This window comes from Trichoplusia ni, chromosome 25, assembly GCF_003590095.1.
Source record: "Trichoplusia ni isolate ovarian cell line Hi5 chromosome 25, tn1, whole genome shotgun sequence".
Lineage (NCBI taxonomy): Eukaryota > Metazoa > Arthropoda > Insecta > Lepidoptera > Noctuidae > Trichoplusia > Trichoplusia ni.
Genome location: NC_039502.1, coordinates 3,496,393 through 3,522,259, shown reverse-complemented (window position 1 = coordinate 3,522,259; position 25,867 = coordinate 3,496,393). Strand labels below are relative to the sequence as shown.

At 36.3% G+C, this 25,867-nt stretch overlaps 3 protein-coding genes across 7 annotated transcripts in view; 1 reads left to right on the top strand and 2 right to left on the bottom strand.

Moving 5' to 3' along the window:
• Positions 1-4,592, top strand: part of LOC113505227 (leucine zipper putative tumor suppressor 2 homolog) — a 90,805-nt gene extending 86,213 nt beyond the window's left edge. For all 5 annotated transcript variants that reach the window (XM_026887840.1, XM_026887841.1, XM_026887842.1 and 2 more), the window contains 3 exons: positions 889-993; positions 2,222-2,441; positions 2,933-4,592. In XM_026887840.1, coding sequence (XP_026743641.1) covers positions 889-993; positions 2,222-2,441; positions 2,933-3,637 — 1,030 coding nt within the window. In that variant the 3' untranslated portion in view covers positions 3,638-4,592. The remainder of the gene's footprint in view (positions 1-888; positions 994-2,221; positions 2,442-2,932) is intronic.
• Positions 4,593-4,943: 351 nt separating this feature from the next.
• LOC113505226 (ionotropic receptor 25a) lies at positions 4,944-21,347 on the bottom strand. The gene is made up of 12 exons (XM_026887839.1): positions 20,608-21,347; positions 20,193-20,342; positions 19,777-20,079; positions 19,148-19,562; positions 18,919-19,033; positions 18,587-18,826; positions 18,021-18,409; positions 15,083-15,286; positions 14,526-14,711; positions 9,958-10,290; positions 5,918-6,158; positions 4,944-5,197 (listed from the first exon to the last, which is right to left on the bottom strand). Exons 1-12 carry the CDS (start codon positions 20,687-20,689, stop codon positions 5,099-5,101), a joined length of 2,757 nt encoding a protein of 918 aa, XP_026743640.1. The 5' UTR covers positions 20,690-21,347; the 3' UTR covers positions 4,944-5,098.
• A 96-nt stretch (positions 21,348-21,443) lies between these two features.
• LOC113505230 (nucleolin-like) lies at positions 21,444-24,994 on the bottom strand. Its single transcript, XM_026887847.1, has 3 exons — positions 24,848-24,994; positions 23,051-23,265; positions 21,444-22,920 (listed from the first exon to the last, which is right to left on the bottom strand). The coding sequence occupies exons 1-3, from the start codon at positions 24,871-24,873 to the stop codon at positions 22,790-22,792; spliced, it is 372 nt and encodes a 123-aa protein (XP_026743648.1). The 5' UTR covers positions 24,874-24,994; the 3' UTR covers positions 21,444-22,789.
• Positions 24,995-25,867: the final 873 nt, after the last annotated feature.

The window sequence follows — 25,867 nt, the reverse complement described above, 5'->3', positions numbered from 1 at the left end:
AGTACCTGAATAAATATATATGTAAATGTCTATACTGTAAATATTCATGTGAAATACTGTGTATATGGGAGCTTTTGGTTGTCGTTCGGTTTGTCATTTCATGGCCTTTATTTGATCTTAAGTCAGTGGAATAAGTGCCTCATACATAAAAAACAGTGATATAATAATAAGACCAGAGTAATTAAACCAGACCAGATTAATTAATTTTTTTGATAAATTATACGAATTTCAGTATTTTTAGTAACAAACTTACTTTTTAACAAAATATTTTTAATTAATTAAATACCTTACTAACTTACGACGATTTAAAACTTAAGACCTTCTTTAAACGATGTATCGTTTAAAAGAGGAATATATGAAAGTTCCTTAACTACAATGTATAGCTTGTACACTTCCTCATTTACATAAGTGAGGAAATGCTAAAACTAACGAGTTTTTGCCTACTTAGCTTAGAAAATTCACTTTCCTTAAACGTAACGATTGTACATTAGTATCATATATCATAATAGCTAGAAGACATGTGAGAAATCGTCAGCGACTCTACAATTTGCTCTTGTTGAGATATCCCTAGATGTATTTTCTTCCTTTTTCACCTATTTGTGAAGGACTAATATCATACTTAGAAGATGCAACGGATAACTTACGCATATTTATCGGGACTACCCGACTCGCATACTTACTTCCTCTAACTTACATACTCTGAGGCAAAAATTGTATAAGAAAGCTTTTGGTTCCGCAAACCATGATCATACAATCTTTGGTGTCTGCTTAAACTTTAAAACTACCAGTACTAAGTCCATGTCCAGTCCAGTTATGTCGATCCACGACTATAATATCCCCTTGTTTATTTGGGCTTCTATAGTAATTTGTTGTCTGTTTCCATTTCAGCACAAAGTCAAGTTCTGTGTTGAGCGGCGACAAGGAGCCGGCGCCGGCGCCGTCCCCGGCCGACTCCGGGGTCGCTGAGCTGGAGAGAGATCACCACGACTATAGGTAAGTTTACATAATTGTGTGTGTCCGTAGATGGGTGACCATCTTTGCCATAACAAGTTCCTCTGTGTTTCGGAAGGCACGTTAAATTGTGGGTCCCGGCTGTTACTCCTACACAGTGACTTTCACAGTCGTTGTAGGTAGTGAGAAGCTTGAAAGTCTGACAACCAGTCTAACCAAGAGGTATCGTGTTGCCCAGGTAACTGGGTTGAGGAGGTCAGCAACCGAATAATTTTTAATTTAGCAACATAAGTAAAACTAAAAATAGGCCAGGAAAACTCGATTAATAAAGTACAGTTAGGCACACATTTCGAATCAACTACCATATCGAATGCAAAGGCCCGTATGATTGACGTTGTGGCAACCGAATAATTGCGGCTCAGGCTCCCATCAAATTTCAAGAGCTTTATGGGAACTCCAAAACAAAGTGATCTGAATCGTTCAAAGTTTGGTAACTTTATAATAAAATGTTTGGTGTTAATTTTATTAACCGTAGAAAACATTGATGAAACCAATGTTTTTTTACATCAATAGTAAACTTTATAATTGGTTCTATCCTTATAGTATCTAGTATATTTATGGTTTTTGGTCACGGTCACAAGTTAGCAGGGTTAAAAGCTTTTCTATTTTATGACTACTGGTGTTAAAGACATTATTGGTGTCTAGGATCAAAGAAAATAAAAACCATTGTATACTAATAAGTTAAGTGTTTTTATAATTTTAAGAGGTCATAAAATAAGAAGTATAGAGCATAAGAGCAATCAAACTAACATTAAATTATCTTACAGACGATGTTATTTGCTATCTTAGAATTCCAAAACTTTGTTTTGAAATTCTTGAACATTGTAACATTCCATTTGTTATGAAGCTAAATCTATGAAACCTTTTTTCAAGAAGTAAAAGTATTCCCAAGGATAATAACCTTACACACTGTTTTAAGCGTTCTGTACCACATCCTAAGCATCCATTAAAAAAATAATTGTTAGGTAACTTTAATAAATGCCAGGTTATGCCAAAGGTGTCTCAGTCCGTGCGTAATTAATTGCAACGCATATCCATGCACCGTTCAGTAAGAGTCAGACACTTATCATTTCCTCCTCCGAGGAAGTTACATTTTTTGGTCAGAATCTTCATAGACACTTCAAAAAAGGTCCCCCACCTAATCAAAAAAGTCCTTTATGATAACTTTAAAATGGACTTCATATCTAATCCGGTTCGGTCCACATTCCAGCAGCAGCTCGAGTGTCCGCAGCTACGAGGCCCGCGTGCGCGCGGCGCGCGGCGCCATGCTGGCGGGGCTGGCGCGCGCGCCGCCCGAGCGCGACGCCGAGCTGGCGCGCCTGCGCCGCGACCGCGCGCTGCTGCGCCAGCGCCTCGAGGACACCGAGTGGAGTCTGTGCCAGCGCGCCGGCGAGATCGCGCTGCTCAAGACACAGCTTAAGGATGCACAGGTACGACGATCTACAGCTGCTTCATTAACAGCCTGGAATATGTCTCAAAACTGAACGTAGAACAAACAATAAAGTAAAGAAACATTAATAACACACTTACTCATAAGAATCCGCTGGACCAAAAGTACAAGAAAAAGTAATTTCTATGTATTAATTTTTCTAGTGACATTCAAAAAGTTCAAGTCAGTCTTCAGTAGGCAATTATTTTTGACTGCACGGATAGCTTAGTGGTTGAGGTCACCACGTCAAACCCACTAAGCGCGACATGTCGCGAGTTAAATTCTCGCGTAGGACAAGTATTTGTATAATCCACGGATGCTTGTCCAGAGTCTGGTTGTCTTTGTGCATATGACTTGAATTGGTTTGTTAAACCCGCTTATCGCTACACCAGGATTCGAAAACGACTCGCGGGAGTCGTTTTTTTTTATATATTGTGCAACATAAGAGTACTTTAAGTTTTCCTTTATTAACTGTAACGTTGTAATTTTCAGAATGAACAAACCGCGAAGGGACACGAGTATCTTACGCTGAAGGCTGACTGTCGCCAACTGCGAGAGGCTCTCGACAAGAAGGAAAAAGAAATCATGAGGCTCCGGACAGAAACGGACGAAAAAGAAAAATCCATCAATCGACTGCAAAACGAAGTCGATCGACTCACTAACGACCTCAGGGAAAGCGTCTCAGATCTCACTAAAACTAAAGACTCCAGCAAAAATGAAATCGAAAGACTAAAAACCGAATTAAAGGAACTCAGACAAGAACTGTCGGACATCTCTCTAAGCGGCTACGAGGGCATCGAGTGTGGGAGAACCATGCGAGGCATCTACGACGTCTGCAAAACTAACGAGTACCACTGGAACTCCAGCGACAGCGCCCTGGAGGACGCCGAGGTCCAGCGGCTCAACGGAGAGCTCCCGGACTCCTGCGGCGAGCCCTGTCCCGCCGCCGCCATGCTGGACAGGCTCAAGGGCGAGCTGCAAGCCAAGGACACGCAGTTCAACAGCGAGAGGAGGAAGTGGTCCGAAGAGAAGGACAAGGTCCTCCGATACCAGAAACAGTTACAACTCAACTACGTCCAAATGTTCAAGAGATCTCGTACTTTAGAAGCGGAAGTCGACGGCCTCAGGCTAGAACTGGAGCTCTGCAACAAGAACATGAAGAACCTGAACAAACACGGCAAGACTATCGAGCTGTAGATTACCAAATTAATATTTAATATTTATAATGGCTATTCTTTGTACATATAAGTTAAGGAAGCGAGATGGCTAGGAAAGTAAGTCACAAAGATTATATCGAAGTAATCAGTTTGGCAGATCGTGGTTTGGAGCTAAACTAGGACGATATCTTGCCTTATTAGTGACTATATGATACTGTAGTTGAGTTCATCAAAGTTATGTTAGATATTGCCCTCATAATACTCAACTAGCAGGTTTAGGGATGGCGTGTGAACCAGTTGCTGACAATACTCAATTATTATGATTATAAGGTGATGATTATGATGGTAAGGTGAAATATAAGGCGACCCCTTATATTTGTTTAAAAAAAACACTTAATTCCTACTATGACGTTCTAAGGTCTACTAAAATGTATGATTCTTTTGACTTAAATAAAGGTCGTCTTATAATGAAGAAATCTTGGTTGAGATGATTAAAAATATCAGTTAATATGTTTGTTACTCATGCGTTTTTAGTTGAAGCTGATTGCATTTCCATGGCCCATTTATTTAGGTATGCTGTTTGATTGACATACCAATTTTGAAGGCAACTTAAGAAATGAATGCTGAATGAAGAGACGAGTGTTATAATAAACGCCAAGTTTAATGAAGTATCCGTCAGCTAAACTGCCTAGTTGCAACACAAGTAATTTTTTATCGATTATTTGATTCGAATATGAGTATCTTATTAAACTATAACTGTTTTCGTTTTCCCTATACTTGCGAGATGATATACAATAAAAAATATCTCATTAATAAATACTGATTTATATGATATGACAATTATTTAAAACATGACAATTAGTGCGTGCGTGCGTCATCATAGTCACAATCAACTGGTTCACACTCCCACGTCCATTGTACATTGTATTAGATTATGTTGATCGTACTTTTGTAACGTAGAACACTAAGTTATTGTAATAAACTACTTTAAAATATTACCTTGTTTTGATTATATACATATTTATAATTATTAAGCACTCAATAGTACTAATATAAGAATAGTACGTCTCGTTGTAATATCTACAATCATCTAAAACAAAAAAAATATTCGTCGTATGTGACGGTCAACGCCATCTGTTGACGCGTTTTAGAAAGTTAACGTAGGAGTATTGTTCGAAGTTTCTAGACTTTACAAGTTTACATGAGTTCTTAGCTTGTCTTATGATCACGTATTCATTGATTAGTACTTTAATTTATGATTATGGATGCTGTTATAAGCCACTTTTTAGCGCAAAAACTATTTTCTACTGCTGTGAAACAGTTTTAAGTTCACTAAAACGAAATAATTTGATTATATTATTTATTGCAGACACACTTGCATACATTGGGGCAGACCTACATACAAAACACTTAATAAAAATGAGATCACTGAACACATGGAAAATACTAGAGATACCTTTCAAAAGAAAGAGATTTAAAGCGTAAAGTTTGCACTAAAACATTAAAACTTAGATTTGAGGGTAAGCCCTATATTTCTAGCTCTAAAATTAAATCCTTCTTGCTTGTCAACGTTGTTCCTGGTTGACTTGGCGGGTTCCACCTGAAAAAATAAAAATGACAGTTGCGTCACAAACATTTTTCTAAATAGTTTGTTAATTAAAATAAACTGGAATCTTGTGAATAAGTACAGTTTTAGTGCTAAGTATTTAAATAAAGTGTAAGTTTCTTATACAGCGTCTTATTGTTATAAGTGCAAGCTTCAATCTTTCACGTAAAGGAACCTCGGCAGAATAGTGGATATCTGTGCCTATATAATGTTGAAAATGTGCAAAGCTTTAGTGAGTGATCGTGGGCAGAATGGTCGGCGTCTTGGCCTACCTTTCTATTGCTATGAGGACGCTAGATGATTTTTGAAAATGGTAAGTATTATATTTTACTTTACTTTTAAATTATCATAAATTGTCCTATTCCCATTCCTATGGATATACGAATATAACCATACATAATGAAGACATACTTGAAGATATTCTAGATACATATATACTTTTAAGTGGATTGTAAATACAAAAAATAATAATTAAAATAGCATAGAAAACAAGGGCCCTACCGCCACGTCTTAAAATAATATTATTGCGGCTGTAGAAAAGAGATACCGCTCTACATTGTGTAAGGCGCTGTCACACTTCCACAACCAATAATATCACTATAATGGTAGACCGTCAGACACAAAAAGAAATGCAAAAAACAATCATTTTATTTCTCCAAAAACATACGACATTCTTGGAGCTCTACATTATAAGTAAACTTAGTGAGAACTTACCTGTGTAACATCCCCAACAGCAGGCCTCTTCCTCCACTTATACCACCAGTACTCGACGCCAAGAGTTATACAAGCCAGGCCTATCCCCATGAATATCACGATGAAGACGCCCCCTATATTCTGTATAGAGATCCCATCAGACTGGTCATCCTGTTTCTCACATTTCTTTGCCTCAGGATTGTTGTTCCACCAGATTTCCTTGAGCTTTTCCAATTTGCGTTTGTTTAGCAGTTGTAGGATACTGGAACAGGTATGTCAGGTATACAATAGTGTTTTATTATAGGCTTATAGTAATTTGTTAGTTTATTATCTAAAGGATTATGTTTTGTAGCTTCATAGATTACGACTTCTTGCGTAAATTATTCACGCATCCCAAATAGTTATTCGTGAATTACATTTTTGTTTTCTAGTACGTATTCAATATATTGATGTGTTACCTTGAGATGAGTTATGAGTATAGTCAATCAATTAATTAAATGTTAGGTCAACTAAAAATCCTCTTTAAACCTTAGCACATTCATAGATGGAATAAAAATAAGACACCTAATTTATGTAAGAAGTAATGAACTTTAAAAACCTCATCTTTAATTATTCAACTGTATTACCACAAGTAGGTTTTACTCATTATTTATCATATTTAAGGCCAAGGGAACGAGCTAAGGAAACAGACTTGAAATGCATTCACACTTCGGTACAATTTTCTCGTTTTCCCTGACACTTAATCTTGTTTGAATATTTTATAGCACCTATAGACTATAAACATTGCCGTTATTAAACGATTGGAAAGAGCTTTGCGAATATATTATTAATGGTCCAACATCAAGTATAGCGATCGAACTTGAAATGTAAATAGAATTATGTCTGTTATTTCCAAAGGGCATGCCTGATGCATTGTTTCGTTATGCACGTAATAACCCTCATTATATACTAGAATAGAGTTCTGAGAAAGCGAAGGAAATATCAAGAACTGTTATGTACTAAGGTTCTTTGTAATTGAGTCGACATGTCTTGATATTTGATTCGCATGTTCGGCCAAAAAGTGTAAATAAAACAGTAACAGTCAATCTATTACTGTTTTATTTTATTATGGTCATTATTAGCTCATAGAATATATTTTCGTTTTGTAAAGTTAACCCTGTTGTTTTATAGCGCAAATGATTTTCAACTTGATTGACTATTTACTTGGATCGTATCTTTCTAAAAGTAATATGTCTGAGTTTGTGTATAGGTAGTATAAAACATCACGTAAATCAGACAAGGGATTTAAGAGAAATCGATATGCATACGTATAAAAAATACCAGCCGAAATTGAAGTTGTTTCAAAATGGTCGGCTTTCAGACATTTAAGTTGCCTCTCGTACGAAGGACATAAAATTAAATACACTTTATACTAAATGCTATACTAATATCGACTTGTTTTAAGAATACAAAGCCTAAATGGATTCCCTGTATTATCCTCAAACAGAATTTAAAACGCAGCAAATAAACGTTTATTGAAATTACGATAAAATTGTTTGGTAAACTGTCTTTTTTTTTAACCTTTGCCTAACTAAATATTATTATGAATTGATAAAATGACCATTTATTGCGGATGGTCGGTAATTCGGTATTTATGACGTTTAATTCACGAGAATTCCTATTTGTTATTTGCAAATTGTTTGTATAGATAAAATTGAGTGTTTAATTATAAACATTTAATTTGCGGAGTCAAAGTTTAAAGAATTCTTATCTTATAAGTAATGTCAAAAATTGACAAAAATGAATCAGAATTTAGGCTTGTATCATCATGATAGAAAATGTGACTTCAGTATTGTCAGTAGACTAAACAAAGTCAAAAAATCTAGACTTCACTTCTTACAAAATTTAATCAACGATATACTTATTAATTACGTATGTGAGTGTACACGTGTTTACCGTTCCGACAGGGTTACCTATTACTAGAATATTGTATCGTATTGATAGACCGCCTAATCCTCTATACTCATGTTTAATTCATCCAAATAAAGCAATGACACTCAGACCGACTAGACACTAGCATTTATAGAACACATGAGGACTGAATAACAGAGGACAGAATTTTAGAGGATAATTGTTCAAGTTGGGGAAAAGAGATGCCGCTATATGCCTCGTAGTGCTCTGTCACGCTTTCACATCTTCTTACTTCATGATCACGCAGTAGATTTTGAGAACGCGCTTTAAGGAGTCTACCCACTACACTGTAGGTACCATACCATGACCGTGCTATGAACGTGTCAGGCAAAAAATGCGACGGTGCTGGGCCCCGGTCCTTCTATTTTACAGTGGCCCAAGAATTAATGGCAAGTGGATATTTGAAGTTATTCCTATTCTCTTAAGCATTTTGCCGATACAATAATTGGAAGTTAATTGACGACCTCCGTGGTCGAGTGGCGTACGCACCGGTTTCAAGGTGTCGCTAGCTCTGAGGTCCCGGGTTCGATCTCCGGTCGGGTCAATGTAAAAATTCACATTTCTACATTGTCTCGGGTCTGGGTGTTTGTGGTACCTTCGTTGTATCTGAATTCCATAACACAAGTGCTTTAGCAACTTACTTTGGGTTCAGAACAATGTATGTGATGTTGTCCGCATTTATTTATTTATTTATTGTATCTACCTTGAGTGTACCGTCCTATTATGAATTTACAATTATTGTGTATAAAAATGCTTAAGAGAATACGAAAATTGTCATTTTAAGCCAAATTTCATTCATTCATCGGTCCTTGTAAATAGCAGAATTGGGGCCCTGGTAGGTAACGGAATGGGCATGGTCTCATACTTTTTAATGCAGAGAAGATTTTTGCCTCACACGTTCATGGTATGGAACGGTGCACGGTGTAGTGGGCAGACGCCTTTAGTGTTTAGACAGCACAATAAGAAATTTATACGGAGTGCCGGCAAAATGTCACCGCGGTCACCTTAGCCCGGCCCATTTGCATAAGACATTACCCGATTATACCAAGCTTAGACTGAACTAGCAGCTAATATGGATTATATGGATAAACCACACTGTTTTGTACGAATTCTTAAGAAAATAAACAGTAGGATTGGTAGTTATCGAATATGAGTTACGGCTATCGAACTCAGTTTTTAAATTTGTGGGAATTACCGGAAATAAGAATATTCTTGGTCTGTAATCAGACAATTTGGTCCCAAAATTACGGTTGGCAAAAGAGAAGAACGCTAGGCTTGAAGATAACTATTATCTAAATTAACAAACAAAAAGTTCAATTTGGAAGTTTCTAAAATACATGAAATGCGGAAAACATTTTGACTGAATAGTTAGGTATTCAAAACGCTCATTTATGCTTTTGTTCTGATTACATTGATATAGACGTCCGTTCGGTACGTTTTGCGTCATACAAACTACAGACAAACATTTTTTTTATTTTTATATGCAAACTTTATACAACTCGGTTATTCCATGGTTTTATTTCAGAAGATCTATACCTAATCTATGCGATACATATTTACACTGGAATCTTTCAAAAAAATAAGCTGGATAGATGGAATATTATTTATTGTGTAGTTTTAGACTTTATTTTCGTCTAGTTTTAAACCAGCGTAGGTAGGAGTGAGAATGTTTGAAAATTCGTATAAATTATACAATACATTTAGACGCAAATAAAAGTTGGCGGGAAGACGTTAAATAAAGAGGTCGTTGAACGAAGATAATTATATTTTACGTGTTTAGGCTATGTAAACGAATTCAGATATTATGTGCTATAAAGATACAGAAGTCTGTTTGCTTAGTTGTATTAAAGTTCAATGTACACGTTTCCGTAGAAATACAAATAATTGTGTTTAACATGAGTATTGCACATTGTTTTGTAAGAAAAAGTGGACGAAATAATTAAGGAAAATGTGTTATGGTGACAATAGATTTAAGCAAACATGAAGAACTAATATTGTAAGCGAGTATTAAATCGCGTTACATATGCACGAGAAAACTTAATGCGTATTCTACATCCATTGATATAAGTAATGTATGGTATAAGTATGTAGCATACAAAAATAAAACTTACGCGTTATTAAACTGGTCTTTGAGCGGGGATCCCTGCTGCACGGCTATAGCATACGGCTTCCTCGAGAACTCGTCTCCGACTGACTGCAGGTCACAGCTGGTCATCACGTGGTACTTCACATCAGTCGCGTCGCCGAGCCAAGCGAAACCTTCACTGGAACTCTTTGAATCCCTCACTCTTTGTATAGCCTCGTCTATGGTATTCGGCAGAACGGCCTCTTCCATTGCCTGCCACATCTTACTGTATTTGTCGCTAACCGGATAATCCCAAACAGCCAGTTTCGCGCGCTCTACTTCGCTCAAACTGTCGTTCAAACTCATTTCCTTCCATATTCTGAAAGTTTTAATTAAAATACATTTACGATAACAATTCTGGAAAGCATTACACTACAATTACATCGCTTTTAAAGCGAAATTTTCAAAATATTTCGCGGCAGCGCTACAGATTATTTCCGTGCACTGTGGCAAATTAGAACCCAGTAACGTTACATGGGTAATTTGAATTACAATGCTGAAATTATTAAACAACCTGCTGAATATAACTCGAAGGACTAACGACTTCACAACAGTATGGTTTCCATTGTTTAATTTGCATACGGCATGCAATTAATATATTTTAAAGACTGCCATTTAGTTTCAAATTAGTACCAAAGAGGTTGTACACGTCACAAAGACGTGGAAGTAAAGATTGGCAGTATGTTAATTATCTGCGCTTCAAAAAAAGAAAACACAATGAGTATTTCAATTATTTCCAAAGAGTTTTCGTGACGATGAGTCGTTGTGGATCATTAAATAAATCTTGTGGTTTTCATGTTAATTTTCATCACCACAGCAGAATTATACATAAAAGATGCAGTCATCACACTCAAGTGGCTGTATTTATTCTCGTTTAATGGTTTTACGCTTGTTTTCTCTGCCATATGAGCAAAACTTTGGATGCAGAATTGTAAACAATATTGCCTTGGGGTTTTTTTTGAGTCTTGCCTCGCTTCGGGTGTCTCAAGGTCAGTCACCGCAGCGTCCATTGATGGCCATTGTATGTCTCGGTGGCGTCTTGTTTGTGAGTCGTTAACCCAAGAATTAGTAACATCGGTAATGAGTTAACCAAATTATTATTATAATGACTAGTATTGACCGCAGGATTTAAAAAAAATGGTTTGTATACAATAGTACCTGTCTACTCGCGGTTCTTTTTTTAAATCAAGGGCCATCTTTTTAGAATATGCATGTAATTTGGTTAGCTAATGTGTTACTTCAAACTTTTATATTTTAGAAGGAAATTTAAATAGAAATTAGTTATTTTAATGCCTCATTTCAGTTTTATAGACAGAAGAATTCATTTTCATATCAGCAATTTTTAGTTTGAAATAAGTCCTTATAAACAATGAGTCTGCGTCTTAAATCTCGTGTCAATTAGACATAACGCCAGCAATTAATATCATAACAAGTTACCGCACCTCAACAAACTGACCTATTTCCTTTACCTGCCACCTCATTACTTACTCAATAAAGTAATAGGAACTCACTATCACATACAAGCATGTGTTACGAATATAAGTCTATAAGTATACGGGAAATGGGTCACCGTCGACGTACGCTAGCGATAACGTAGACCTGGGGGCCTACTACCGTCTCCTGGACAAGGAAAGTAGATGTCGAAGAGAGACAGCACTCTACAACGTGTAGCGCCATCTCGCATCCACGACTGCAGCAGTCTTATCCAGAGAGTTGGTAGTAGACCCCCATATCGTTGCTTGTGGTCTATCGCAATCAGTATCTTACGTCATACGCAATATAACTTATGGTTTAAGTGCCCTGCAGTTAATTTTAACCTTTAAATATTTAGGATTTAAATTAGAGTCGATAGTTATTAGCGTCCGTCACAGAAACAAACGTTAACAAAGGCCAATTGTTTGACTGTTTCAATATTCTGGCGGCCAGTTAAAAGGATGTATCGATTTGTCATAGATATCATGTCATATCAAATTCATTAGAATTTACAAGTTTCGAAAAACGCCTATATCTAATAATAGAAGTACATACTTTGATATAAACATGCTAATATGTAGAGCATGATTAATTCTGTAGTTTTCTACTTTAGTGTAAATCAGCGTATGAGTACCTAGCGTATTCGTATAGAAAATTTCATTTTAGTTTTAAAACGGTTTACAGTTTACGCACGCGTATTTATCGGGATCGTCCGACTAGTTTCAGACCCAACTGGAGTCCTTAATCATGAGCAAACGCAATGTCGGGGTCTGGAGACGAAATCTGTTCGTAATGAATTAGTTTCACGAAACTGTTATTAGGTAATTATAATAGCACATAGATTTGATTTCTGAAATTGTCATTTTCTAAAGAATCGAAGTCTGGTCTATTCTACGTCATAATCATTGTTCTCACAGAATATTAAACACTAGAAGTATTGAAACTGACGTCATCAGAGGCCTTGACCAATGCGACTTGTTTTGGCGTTTCTCTATAGGCTATGAGATAATTTCTCATGAAAATATATTGAATGCTTATACTTTATTTCACTTTGACCAAGTAAAATTCATGGTGGAAATAACTCAAAATTGAAAGATTTTTCTATTATCACCAACGGAAATGGGAAAAGTACAGTCGAGAACATTAAATTCTCTTTATAAGTTGTACTACATTATAATATACATATAACATGTATATTATGTAAGTGATAATACATTTACATATAGTGCAAACTCTGTATTTACCGTATTTAGCCTTTAACAAAATTTTTTTTCAATTAGAAAAATATACGATTAGTCAGTGTATTAATCTGCTGCTTTTACTGCCAACTCCTAAATGCAGACTGTTGCATATGATAAAGAAAGAGCTCTCTACACCACGTAGAGCAGCATCTCTCTCTTTCACACCCACAACGCTGTACATTAAAAGGTGGACAAATTAAATACCTTCCAATTTTACTCTCTGCATCCTAAGTTGAATGACACGCAAAATATTTGGCCACGGCTTCGGTACCAAATAACATTGATAAAAAATAACTATCTTATCACAAAGTTCACATAGCGAAAGTGCACCAGTGTAGTTTGACCGATAACGACTGATAACAGACGTAGGTGCCTGTAGCTTAACGAATTCAAGGATCATTACTTTGTTGAGGAAGCTTTTATACCTAATGTATGTTTAGCTAGATAAACTGTGTATATGAAATCAGAACGGTTTATTACGTGCCTGATTTTATGTACATACCTCGATAATATTTAGGTATAGATTTATCTAAGTTACATACCTAAATACATCTCGGCGTAAAATGGAAATCACATCTCTGTTGCAAAGAGAAAAAAGCATGTTTTGTTCTCGTTTCCAACCTAAATTATTTTTAATATTATCTTTTCTATTATGAAATAAAAAAATGTTTTATATATTGAGAAATCTTCAAAGCATCTGTGAGTCAATCGTAGCATAGGCTGGGTCATCTTCATTAACATTTGTCCATGATATATCCTGTTTGTCCTGTTATATCAATAGCATTGTAAATGCTAAGATTCCTACATAATACGAGCAATTGAGTGTCGGTAAAACAGTTTCATTTCCCATCGACACCCACATCACTTAATAATCCAACACACACTATACCTAAAATAAAACTAGATAAAGACCTGTTACGTAGTGTTTCAGCATGACTCATTCTATATTCTAGTACCCTCATTCTTCGCACATAAGGTTGCCTACAACAAAATTCGGGCACTAGGTTATACGCTGTTGTCACGTGAGGACTAAAACTAATATTTGTTCTTCAATCAGAAGTAGGACACCAGAAAATAAAGTTCCAAAAAAGAATACCTGAATGTATGAAATCTTATTGTAATGTATAAACACTTTTGTAAGGCAGATTCAGTAGTATTATTTAATAACGGTTTACTCACGCGCATCTATCGGGACAGCCCGAATAGTTTCGGACCCAACCGGAGTCCTTAATCATGAGAAATCTTCTTTTTATTAAATAAATAAGTATAAAACCTCTTTAATTTTCGTTGTTTAATGTTCCAAATGTAATTAGTTAATCTAGATTGTAGTACTCTCATTCAAACATATTGTAACCGAAATGAGATCAGGTCACAAGTGAGTGAGCCAAGTCTATACTTATTATAAGCCTACTGCGTGCTACTGGCCCGTTTCCACTTATCGCGGAGCCGAATACTGAACATCATCACTTTGTACTAAAATATTCGTGTCTATGCTTGCAAACTTTTTTGAAAATGTTTTCAGACCAACAGCTTCTTGTATTTGAACGGTAGAGTTTGACTACCGTTCCGTACCGTAGTAGTTAAAAGTTAAAATATTCAATTCAATTAGCTTGGGAGTGAGAGAGGTAAACACAAAAAATAAAGGATCATCTGGAATCTATGTGTAACTTGGGGATAACCTAGAGATAGTAAAAAATCGCATGACAAAACTTGAGAGTTCTAGTTTTCTCAACGAAAGGGTGGTCGATTTTAAGGTACAAATAAATAGGGTGAATATTATAAGTGTAAATACTATCTACTATCTGGAAAGGAAGTGCAAAAATGAGCAGTAAATACTCACTCGTAAAACTTCTCCTCGATATTAGCCATCCTCTGGAAGTAGGTCATGGCTGAGGAGCCATTCAGCGGTGCATACTGTATCTTGTACTGTTTGGACAGGTCGTCCAGCGACTCTATAGGCGTGTCCAATCGGGAGACCGTCAGGAAAGCCGCCAAGTTCGCCGTGTACGATGCTATTATGATGAAACTGTAAACATTGGTATATTGAGAGCGTTGTTTCAATTTGCTTTTAAATATCTGTAAAGGTTTGGTGTTAAGAGGTCATGCATCCGTGCATTTTATATCTTTTTTTGGGTCTGGAATACCAATTAAGTGGTATTACAGTGAAAAGGAAGAGATAGATCATATGTAATATGATGATATAGAGTAATATGATTTTTATGGCCAGTGCCTAGTGGCAAAAGCAAAGTGGAAGGGCTTAAAGTAAAAAAAAATTGCTCTCTATCCCTATTTATCTTCTCGTTGATGTAATTGGGAAATATTCAGTAGGTCCCTTCCTAATCATATAAGATCTAAGTCTAGTTGTTCCTTAAATAAATATATATAGGCACGTCTCACCCAAAAAGCCACCACGTAGCGGCTAACAGTCGTCCAGACAGATTCTTCGGTGCCTCTCCACCTCCTTGGGGGGTCAGTGACGTCATACAAAACCAGAGACACTCCTTGAGAGTAAACTCTCGTTTCTCCTCGTCATCTTTATACTTGTCTCTGTTGTTCTGATAGCTGTATGGACTCCATTTATCGAATACCCACATAAGAAAGCTAGAACAATTAATAAGGTTGAAAAACTTAATGTTAAAAGGGGTTATGAATTCATATTTTTTTATTCAGTAAAGCCTTACTTATGAGGTGCAAATGAAACAATCATGATAGAAATATTATATATGCTGTGTGTCTATATGCTATGCTATATTCTATGAATTAACTATAAATTGTGTATTAATCTTCAAATCTAATCATTATCCTATTAAATTATCATGAAGTTGCATAAAAAAAAATCGAACTGCAAAAGCTGCCAGCATCATCCAATACTTCACAAGACATCTTACAAACGAAACATACACCGATGTTTTTATTGATCTAGTTTAAACTAATCGTAATGTTTATTTGTTTACTATAGAACCAAGGAAACATGTATTGTGTGTCGTTACGCATACGTTTGTTAACTTATCTATTCTTTATGAACAATGGATAGTATTCATCTCTCCGATAGTGATAGTGTCATCGAGTAATACGTTCAAATAAAACATGAATTATAAATCCAACCGTCTTTAATTCTCTTTCGATGGATACCTTTGTTTTATATTTAAAGTATCACTGTTAAATGTTTTGGAAACAATACGATTAAGGTATAATGAAACACTGATGTTATATAGTGTTCGTAAGTATCTATATTATCTAGAGAGTTGATTAAATAATATGTTGAAGGCAAAATCCAGGAAGGTTCATACGCTGTGGATTATCCGTAGTGCCGTAAGCCTGAATGATGAAACGCAAGCTAGCGGGGATCTAGTTTCGTCACTTGACGATCAAAATTTATTGAACTGATGAGCGATGTCCCACAAGATTTTTTATTTACGCGATAAAAGACGGATACGTGACCGTGACCGTTGAGTCGAGTGGCCAATTCAGATATGTGTGAATTTTGGTACTGATACAAGAATATAATAATCAGTGTACATGCTTGTCATAAACAAACTTCCATTGCTCATTATTTATGTGAAGTTTCCTCAAAACTAAATCAACCTATAAAATTATATTTCTATCAGATTGATCGTATAAATATTTCAACACAGTCCCGTTTGGTCCATAAATTGAATCATGTGCGAGGACAAAAATAGAATTTATTTAGGTCAAACTTTTCCTCGTTTTAATAAACATATGACTACTATGTAAATATAGCGAACATCCTAAATTAAATATAACGCTTATCAGCGTTGGTTTTAGGCAGAAACGAAAGCAAAAAGTTTGAGGTCAATTGGCCTAATATTGAAGTTCTCTTTCACATTCTAAAGATAGATGCATAAAATGCGATTGAGATGTAAGACCGTACTTTGTATAAAGACTCTAGGGAAGGGCATTTGACTAAATTATAAAACTCTTTAGACACACAGATTTCCGAAAAATATTGAATATTTTCGTTTTTGTTTCATTATGTCGCATCATTAAAAAGGTAAGGAAGATTAAAAGCATTTTAGATAATGAAATGTGCTAAGTGGGTGATAGTAACATCCCTTGCTAGTGAAAAGCGTACTGGTAAGTGACGTCACACTAGATTTTATTTAATTTAATTCTTCTTTTTTGTTTAGATACGAGATCAAAGAAAGAACACGTTTCTAATATTTTTTGGTAATCTGTCTAAGGAGCGTCACTATTACAACTCATCAACAGTCTTTTTGTTAGCTGTGGTAGAAAACCCACAAAACTTTTTAATTTTTACGTTTGATGTAAGATTGCCGACTACTACTTACGATTTTTGAATAAAACCCAAAATCAGTTAAGGTAAAAGAAGTAGGAGCACTAAGACATGCGTTCTGCATTTATTTAGATGTTTGTCAACACTGCCGGCTGTACATTTACATTCTGAATTCACAGTAATAACCCTCATTATACACATACGAAATGTTTCAGCGTTCCATAGACACACATGACTAATATTCAGTGTTAAACAAATTTAAGTCATAAAGCTATAACAATAAAGTTTATTATGACTCTGCTAGGTTTTTGGAACTTGTTGCTAGGTGAACTCATTCTGTTTTACTCGTTTTCAATAAAACTGTGACCAATTTTTTAACGTAGTAAGAATGTTGCGCCTCACTGAATAAAGTATTTTGTGTTTTTTTTATGACCGTGGCATCTTGATAGATTTATTTTAAAAAATCGGTGTTCTTTGTCTTTTTAATTATAGATTCTTAAGCTGTGATTTAGTCAATTTAAACTTTTCAATACTGCTGACATCAAACTGTTATGGTCACTATACACCTACCTAGACTTCACAACGAATAAATGTGTTAAAATCCATTCACAAGAACCGTCTAGAATACCTTGTCATGACTAATAAAAACTATAACTAGAACGTAGGATTCCCTTGGCATATGTAATGGACATATTCATAAATAAATAGCAACATCGGCGTACATTAGGTGTTAGGTCCATCATTTGACCTCGTTCCACAAAATCAGATAAGAAATAATGGAAGCAGGTGGGCACCGACCCATCGATCGCGTTATGTATCGTAATAAACGTCAAAATGTCACGGATGAACGCCCGTTTTCAGATTACACCGCAACGCTTTATAACCGCTATAATATACGAAAATACAGGTTTCCAACATAAAATCGCAGTCTCTCTCAATCTTGCTAATACTGACAGGGATAAAAAATAAGGTCATCTGCGAAGAATTCGGAAATTGTAAAGTATTTTAAAGCACAGTTTACTTCGCACAAAACAGGTTTTGCAGAGCAAAATGTGAGGGAATGATGTCATTATAGTTTACCTGGTGAAAAAATACGCAGCCAATATCGATAGCCAAACGTCATTCTCCAAAACTGTTAGGAATTTAAAAAGAGATGTCGGGGTTCTCGGCAGTTTCATCATTATTGTTATTCCCACCAAATCGTAGTACGGGACGGTGAAGTCAACGACATTTTCTCTCTCGGCCATGACGGACAACGAAGCCAGTCCTATATCTGCTTTCTTATCGACCAGTTCCTTTATAATCCCGTTCCAGTTTCCATTTTCGTCCATAGTACCGAAATTTCCGTCAGGAGCTAAAGTTATTTCATAATCGAATTTTACAATTTGTCTTATCTCCTCAATGAGGTCGATGCAATATCCTTTAAAACCTTTTGGTGATTTGTCGTCCCTAACAATAAATGGTTTTTGCTAAAAAGAAAAAAGTATATGCATAACCGTTACAAATATGCGTTTCTTATCAAAATTCCAGACGAACGAAAAACTAAAATGAGCGTCTTGTTTGAACAGTTTGGTATTAAGCAAACTAACAAAATTTTATCAAGTTGCCAAGAGAACTTTAAACAATAGCGGAGTTCATTTACCTACCTCCACTGTAACGATTCTATACACTAACTGCGCCGAGTAATTGCTCATATTATTGGGGTCAGTCAAGGTTAGGTTCGAGGAGAGGCCAGCTTTCCAGGAACCCAGTGAGTGGCTACTTATGGATGCACCGTCTTTAACCGTGATCGCTAACAAGTCGGTGCTGAACTCCATATAGCTTCTTCCGTTCATGGGATCATCTTGGGGTATAAAAAATGGCGCATATGTTGGTGTCTCTTTTATCTGCAAAAAGATCAGTGCTAGTTAGTTACCAGTAGTAAACGACTTGGGTGATTTATCTAAGGATTTGATTCCGCCTAAATATATCAACTCACCTCTTGGAAAGCCGTTTTAAGATCCAAGGTCCTGTTTGGTGTATTCTTGCCGTCGTAATCGTCGCATGTAATATATTTCATGTCGTTTGGCCACTTGCCAGAGTCCAGCAGTGATCTGGAAACGTATAAGCGGGAACTCATGGAATATGCCAGGATAAATTTAGACCGACCACATTGCACGTGGTATACTAAACTTGTACACTAGAACTAGAATAGTAAAGGTCATTACTTAATCGTTAAAAACGTTCGCAGAGACAGGTCGAAGTAGAAGGCGGATGTGATTTCTGGCTCGCCGTTCATACTGTATGTGGTTTTGATCTTTCCCAAACGATCTCTGCTGTTCGCGTCTGGCGTTGGTCGCATGTGGACGATGGTAGCGTTCTTACAACCGCAGCTTATGTCTCCCTTTTCTAAAGATAAAGCGAACCATGCCGTTTTCCTGCCGAAATACTGATTCTTGTCGGCAGCATCTAGAACATTCTTTATAGTTCTTAAGCTTCCAACAATAAAAAAGTTAACGATATCTAAATTACGGAGACTTTCGAGTTGGGTTTTAATTTCGTTTGCCTCAAAACTCTTCACCGGTGTGATTACGTGTCGCGTTGGTATATTTTGTAGAAGCGACTTGTATTTGTGATCCATGACTGTAAAAATAAATACAAGGTGTTTTATTTAACCACTCAGTTATAATACCAAATTAATTAACAGCTAACATATTACGGGCGGTATCTAAACATTGAAAGTCTTGACAGAAACGCTATTTTAGCTTGAATTTCACGCTCGACGTCCGCAACATGTCATTATTGATTGATACGATAAACCATAAAGCGTTTATTTAAAATTTGTGTTTAAACTCACCGAAGAATTCATCAAAAATAATGGCAGCGTTCGTAATATCTTGCTTTGTAACAACTGCTCTAATAGCTTCCGGTAAGATATCAGCAGGGGGCATCACTTGCAGTAGAAACCTTGTTTGGTTGGGATTCAGTGCTCTCCATTGTCTCAAATCCCCAACTTGTCCAAAAGATCCCGATATTGTTGGTAAGCCCAAAGCAGCTGAGAACGACTTTATTGTTTCGGAACCCACATTTGTCATAGTAAAGTCGAGAACTACATGAGGAGTCTTTTTCGCCGAAAGCATATCATTGTACTTTCTGCAAACTGAAAAAGAACGAGAACAGAAAGAAAGAACTACAGCTTTAAAATGTTGCCCATTATTGCGTTTCATAAATTGTGCAAAAAATTTGATCGTATAATATGACTTGAAAGCTTACCATTCTCCAAAAATTCTTTTGCATCCGTTCTATTTCCCACGACTATAACAGGATCCACTGCAAGTCCCAAACTAGGGTTGCGTCTTACATATTCTTTAGCTACTTCGAAAGCCTTCTCAGCTAAAGCGTTACTCTCTTCGTTGACCAGTACTGCAATAGCGATATGTATTAATGTAAAGCTTTTATGAATAACACAACTATTTTTAAATACTATTTTCTTTCCATGCGTTGCCTATGCGTATTTAGCTCATTCGTAACACGATGAAAAATGCTTCTGCACTTAATTTGTTTAGATTATGATGACTCATTCAACATAAGTTGGTAAGCCGCAAAAATACAGCTCTTCGAACGTATTAGTGCAATAGTTCTTACTAGTGTTAAAACTTATGATTCCAACTAAAACTTTTTTACTTACAGACATTAATATTCTGAGTAGTTTGAGCGAAAACGATGCGAAAAGACGAGAACAGTAGTAAAAGAGAAACGAAAGTAGTCATCGCTTCTATTGATGACAATTTATGTAGTGCATATCGTAAGCGCCCCTTCGCTGTAACCCACTGACCGCTAGGCTGACCACAGACTGAGGCCTAAAGGGTGTATTACCAGCATTTTGTGTACCATGTAGTTTCCACGGTAATGCTTGACCTTGTAACGACTCGTCCTATCGATGTATTGGTCATCACTAATAAATGTTTGTACAAGATGTAAACAGAATAGGTAGATACAAAGGTACCTAATATATCTTAACAGAACACGGTTGCAGATTACTGTGTACTCATATCTCTTGTTTTTGTCATGTACTAAGTATAATAATAGTTTAGTGCTCATGGAGAACTTTACGTGACATGCCCTTAATAAAATCATCCTTGGTAAACTATATGAGTTATAAATAGGTACTAATTAGCTAATCTACACTAGGTATTAAGTTGCTAATATGTACTTACGAAAGTACTGTATTGCTGTAATTAAATAGGTGTATTATGCCAGTTTCTATCACTTAAATGACATGAACACGACATGAATGACGTAATTATGTACTACTAATGTTCTTTTTATTTTTTATTAAAACAAGGGTTAAATGTGAGAACCAAATGTAATAATACAAAAAATACCAAATCCATATTAATCAAAGAGCGCTGATAAAACGAGCTAGTTGAGTAGTCGTTTCGATGATCTACTAAGGGTAATTTATGTCTAATATGAGCTATCTTGTTGGGGTATAACAAATATGCGAACAATTCAAAAACCATCTTTGATTGGACTATTTTATTGCCAGAAATGTTTTACAAACACTAACTCCACAGTTGAGAGAAGTAAATTGTAACTGTACAGACTACTTTAAATCTAATACTAAATGTACTTTGCATCAAAACTTTCAATCTGTAAACGTTAGTCACAACTTTAGTATAATTTAATCATAGCAAGAACACAGTGACTTACTTGACAATAAAAATGAAGATTCGTTTTCACAAGGATTATCTTACATTCGAGGTCTGTTACTATCACAATATAAGAAAATAAATTAGAAAAACAGGATATAAGAAAAATAAAGTTGTCCATAGAATACAAACACAAAAATAGCACGCAAAAGTTAGTTATGTCAATATGAACTATCACCTTATTTGTCAACTTTGAACTTTTAATTAAATTTCAAGTCTTAAAATTAGTGTTACAATGTGAACAATATTTTAAATAACGAGAATCCTCCGCACACTGAGTAAAGAACAGTTATAACATACATGTAAGTCAACAGTATGTAGGTTTAACTCCCAATCTCAGTGGAAAGGAAGTAACTCGTTCACACTGCAAACCGTAACCAAAATGTCAAAGGAATGTTCAAATGGTTAAGTAATAATGCCTATGATATATAAAATGTGCGTTATTAACTGCTAACTTAAATTTAAACTGAAATAATTATCTAAACCTTTAATTAAATTCTTATGTTTTATCTAAAATCCATGTTTTTCGGAAGCTGTTTTACAATACGCGTCGTTCACAGAACGGATTGTGAATTGATTTCACACTTGGTGAATTACTTTGGCAGTATTTTACTGGCGAAATATGTAACCCGATATAAGCTAATATCATCAATTCAATAATCCACCGCTACTAGTCTGTTGAAATGAGACACCAATACTCGAAAACAGCATACAACACCTAAACCAACTCGTACAATTATGATCAGTTCACTGCGATGCACACTTCAGTCACAACTGACAGTAACATTAAATTTACAATTTACAGGTACTTCACAGGTAAGATTTAATACACAATGTATTATAAACCTAAGCATAAGTGCGGTCACAAAAGAGCTCAACTTTTAATTGTACATGCGGCATAAAAATATACTTTGAATGGGAACTACAAAGACACCCTAAGTGTGTGGATACCAAAAGGTTTGCAAGCAAGAGCACACCATGGCGATGTGTTTAGAATCTATTGTATTATTATCTACCTATATACTGTAAAATTTATAATGTTAGGAAGTCCAAGTAGTTTGTTCATTACATGAGTTGGGTATTTATCTGGGCAAGTTGAGCTCTAATGAACATGGTTGCATTGCAGTAAACCAAGCGAGGTAATGTGGTGCCGACGCTTTAGGCTGCCGCCTCTTCTTCCGCGGGTGTCGCTTCTTCCACAACTTTCGCCTTCTTTTCTGGTGTGGTCTTCTCTGTCTCTCCGTTATCCGCTGGGACGGATTTCCTCTTCACGCCGGCTTCTTTCTTTTCTGTAAATAAACAGTTTGACACATAATTAATGCACTCGGATTGAAAATGACAAAATTACACGTCAATAAAAGAAATGGGAAGTAACGAAACAAGTGTGAGAAATCGTAAAGCTGGGTAAATTTGATTTACCTGTGGTACCATTTGCACCATTTTCACCATTTTCGGTGGCATCATTGCTTTCCTCGGCGTCGCCATTTTCAGCTGGCGCATCTTCCGACGCTGCTTCGCTGCCGTTCTCTTCCTTCCCGTTGCTCTCGGCAACTTCCGCAATTTTTTTGGCGGGAGATTTCTTAACTGGAGATTCTTTCACCTCTGTTGAGGTGACCTCCTCGGGCGCGGCGTCACTGAAAACATAAGGTGTACCAGGGACTGAATAACCCGAAAATTACGGTATGTTTAAATAACGGTATGACGTCATATCGTAAAAAAATTGTTACCGCTATATTTGGATACCTAATTTTATTTCGGTACCTTAATTTTTTGGGTACCAATATAAAAAGGTATATTTCGCTAGCAGTACTTAGCCGTTACTAAATAAAGGTATGAAAGAGATGGAAAGACGAAGAAAACAGGATTGTTGCCGGCGCGCACGGTCGTGCCTTGGCCTTGACCACCCTTTTCGGTGCCTCGCACCCCTCGCCCACGTCCCGCAACTGTCAACGCTATATTTTTCGGTACCGATATCGCATAAAGGTTAAATAGCGGTATACCCTTACTTTTATTTTTTTAAGGTACACTTATTTTATACCGGTAGCGTAACCTTATACCGTAACCCCTTTCAGTCCCCTGAGGTGTACATTAAATATAGATACCATATTGCAACATGGCACGAATAGATTCTAATTACGACCGGCAAACATTATGTTGGTGTTACTAACTTCTTAAATATTTTAACACATTCGATTTGTTTTATCTTCTTACTAAATATGAACAAAAACTTGCGTTGAGTGCGATAAGCTAAGAAACGTTCAACAGTTTACATTAACTAATAAATAATAGCGTGTTGTATTAACGGCGCGCAGCGCTGAATGTCGTAAAATCTTCAATCTAAATACCTACGCACCGTGGCTAATGTGAATTGTGAAGTACTCAAGTCAGTAACGGCACATAACAATGCAACAGTTCCACACGCGGCCAATGCTCAGCGGTTAAGTGGGGCGGCATAAAAGGAAAAGTCTGCCGGAACAAAAACAAGTGGCTGTTGCGCAAGGCTGCATGCATGTGGGAAAGTTGCAACAGAGGAAACTGAACGTAACCGTGATCACCTTAGCTGAATGAATGCGTTACTCGCTCCAGTGGGTCACACATCAACGAGTCGTTAAGTGTTAAAAATAACTAATGACAACATGCGTCGTCCGCGATAACGTAACCGACCACCAACCTGAGTTGCAAAACTCGAGGTCTCGGCGAATTCAAACGAGCGCGCGCCCGGCGACGCTACGCGCCGGCACGCCGCGCAAGCAGCGCCATCTTGGATAAAACAAGCGACCCCGCGCCCGCCGCCCGGCGTGCTTGTAACTTCTTAACTTATTATAATACGCCATAAGTGGTAAATATATCAGTACTAAACAAAACCGCACTCATTTATTTAATTAATACGCCAACAAGTAAACAAATTAACGTAAAGAAGTACTTCAATTTGGATCATAAGTGACAATTTAATTTTCCCGCGTGTTATCTTTGGCGGCGTTTACAAACTAAGCATCACAAAACTATCGGTACTTTTCAAAACAACAAACGGTAACCAACAGGTATACGAATCAAACCGACATAAACGTAGAACACACATCGCAACACTGTCATTTCACGTAAAACACGAATTTCACACATAAATAGGAAGCCATTTTGATCACGTTTTCGAAGCCGCCAAAAATTATAATTCACAAAACTTTGTAATTCTGAATTAATGCAACAAAAAAGACTTACTTCTTTTCGATGGCTGCGTCTGCCATTATGTTTTTTGGATTGGAATATACTTTTTAAATTATAAAGAAATAATTAGAAGCACGTGTTACGCACAACGTACTACAATGTTCACCGCACAAACACCGACGACCAAATGAAGGAGGAAGAAGGAAAAAATATAATGCGCACCGCCTCGCGCGGGGACGCGCACTCGTTGTGAATGTAGCGTGCCTTACTTCAAGATGGTGAAACAACAGAACCACCTAATGCGTTTCACGCAAGATGAAAAGAGATAGGCATAATCCCTCCGGGCGTCTGCAAACAACCTTGAATCAAGCTTTAGCACCACATACTAGCAGTGTTATATCCTTCTCTCTCTGCCCCGTTTGAAAAATACAATCGTTAAAATATTAAAACAAGATAAATTAAAAGTGTTCTTCTGAAATATAAATGTGAAGAACAATTAAATAATTTCAATATAATATTGATTGTACAAATCGAGAACTATAATTGCTGTTAAATTCTTAAATTAAAATTTTCATTATACCTACGCATTCGATGAACTCTGTTAGGTACTGTACTAGAAACATAGGGTTTTATTCCTAGGAAAACTAAGAAAGTGTACTATAGGTATTTTCCACACAACGTTGGCATGTACTGAAAGTAACTCTTTAATGCTTAAGTCACTGTTGATATCTAATTAGGTAGACGGACATAGAGATAGCTTAGCCGTTACACATAAGATGTTAACATGCGTAACTATTTAATGAGCAGGTTGATGTAATTAAAATTTAGGTCTAGAAAATATAAATTAGAATGGCACTGACTGTACTTACACTTGTCAAAGAAGACAGTTCATTGAGTAAGTGTTATTAGTAGTCGTGCGTAACGTAACGTACTTATATACGTTTTTTAGCTATATGTTGGTTATAATGTATGTAGTTGTAAAAAGTACCTACCTACATTTAATATTATTCATTCATGTAACCAGTACAAATCACCTACCTATTTCCATTCTACCAACCTATTTAACCTATTTAA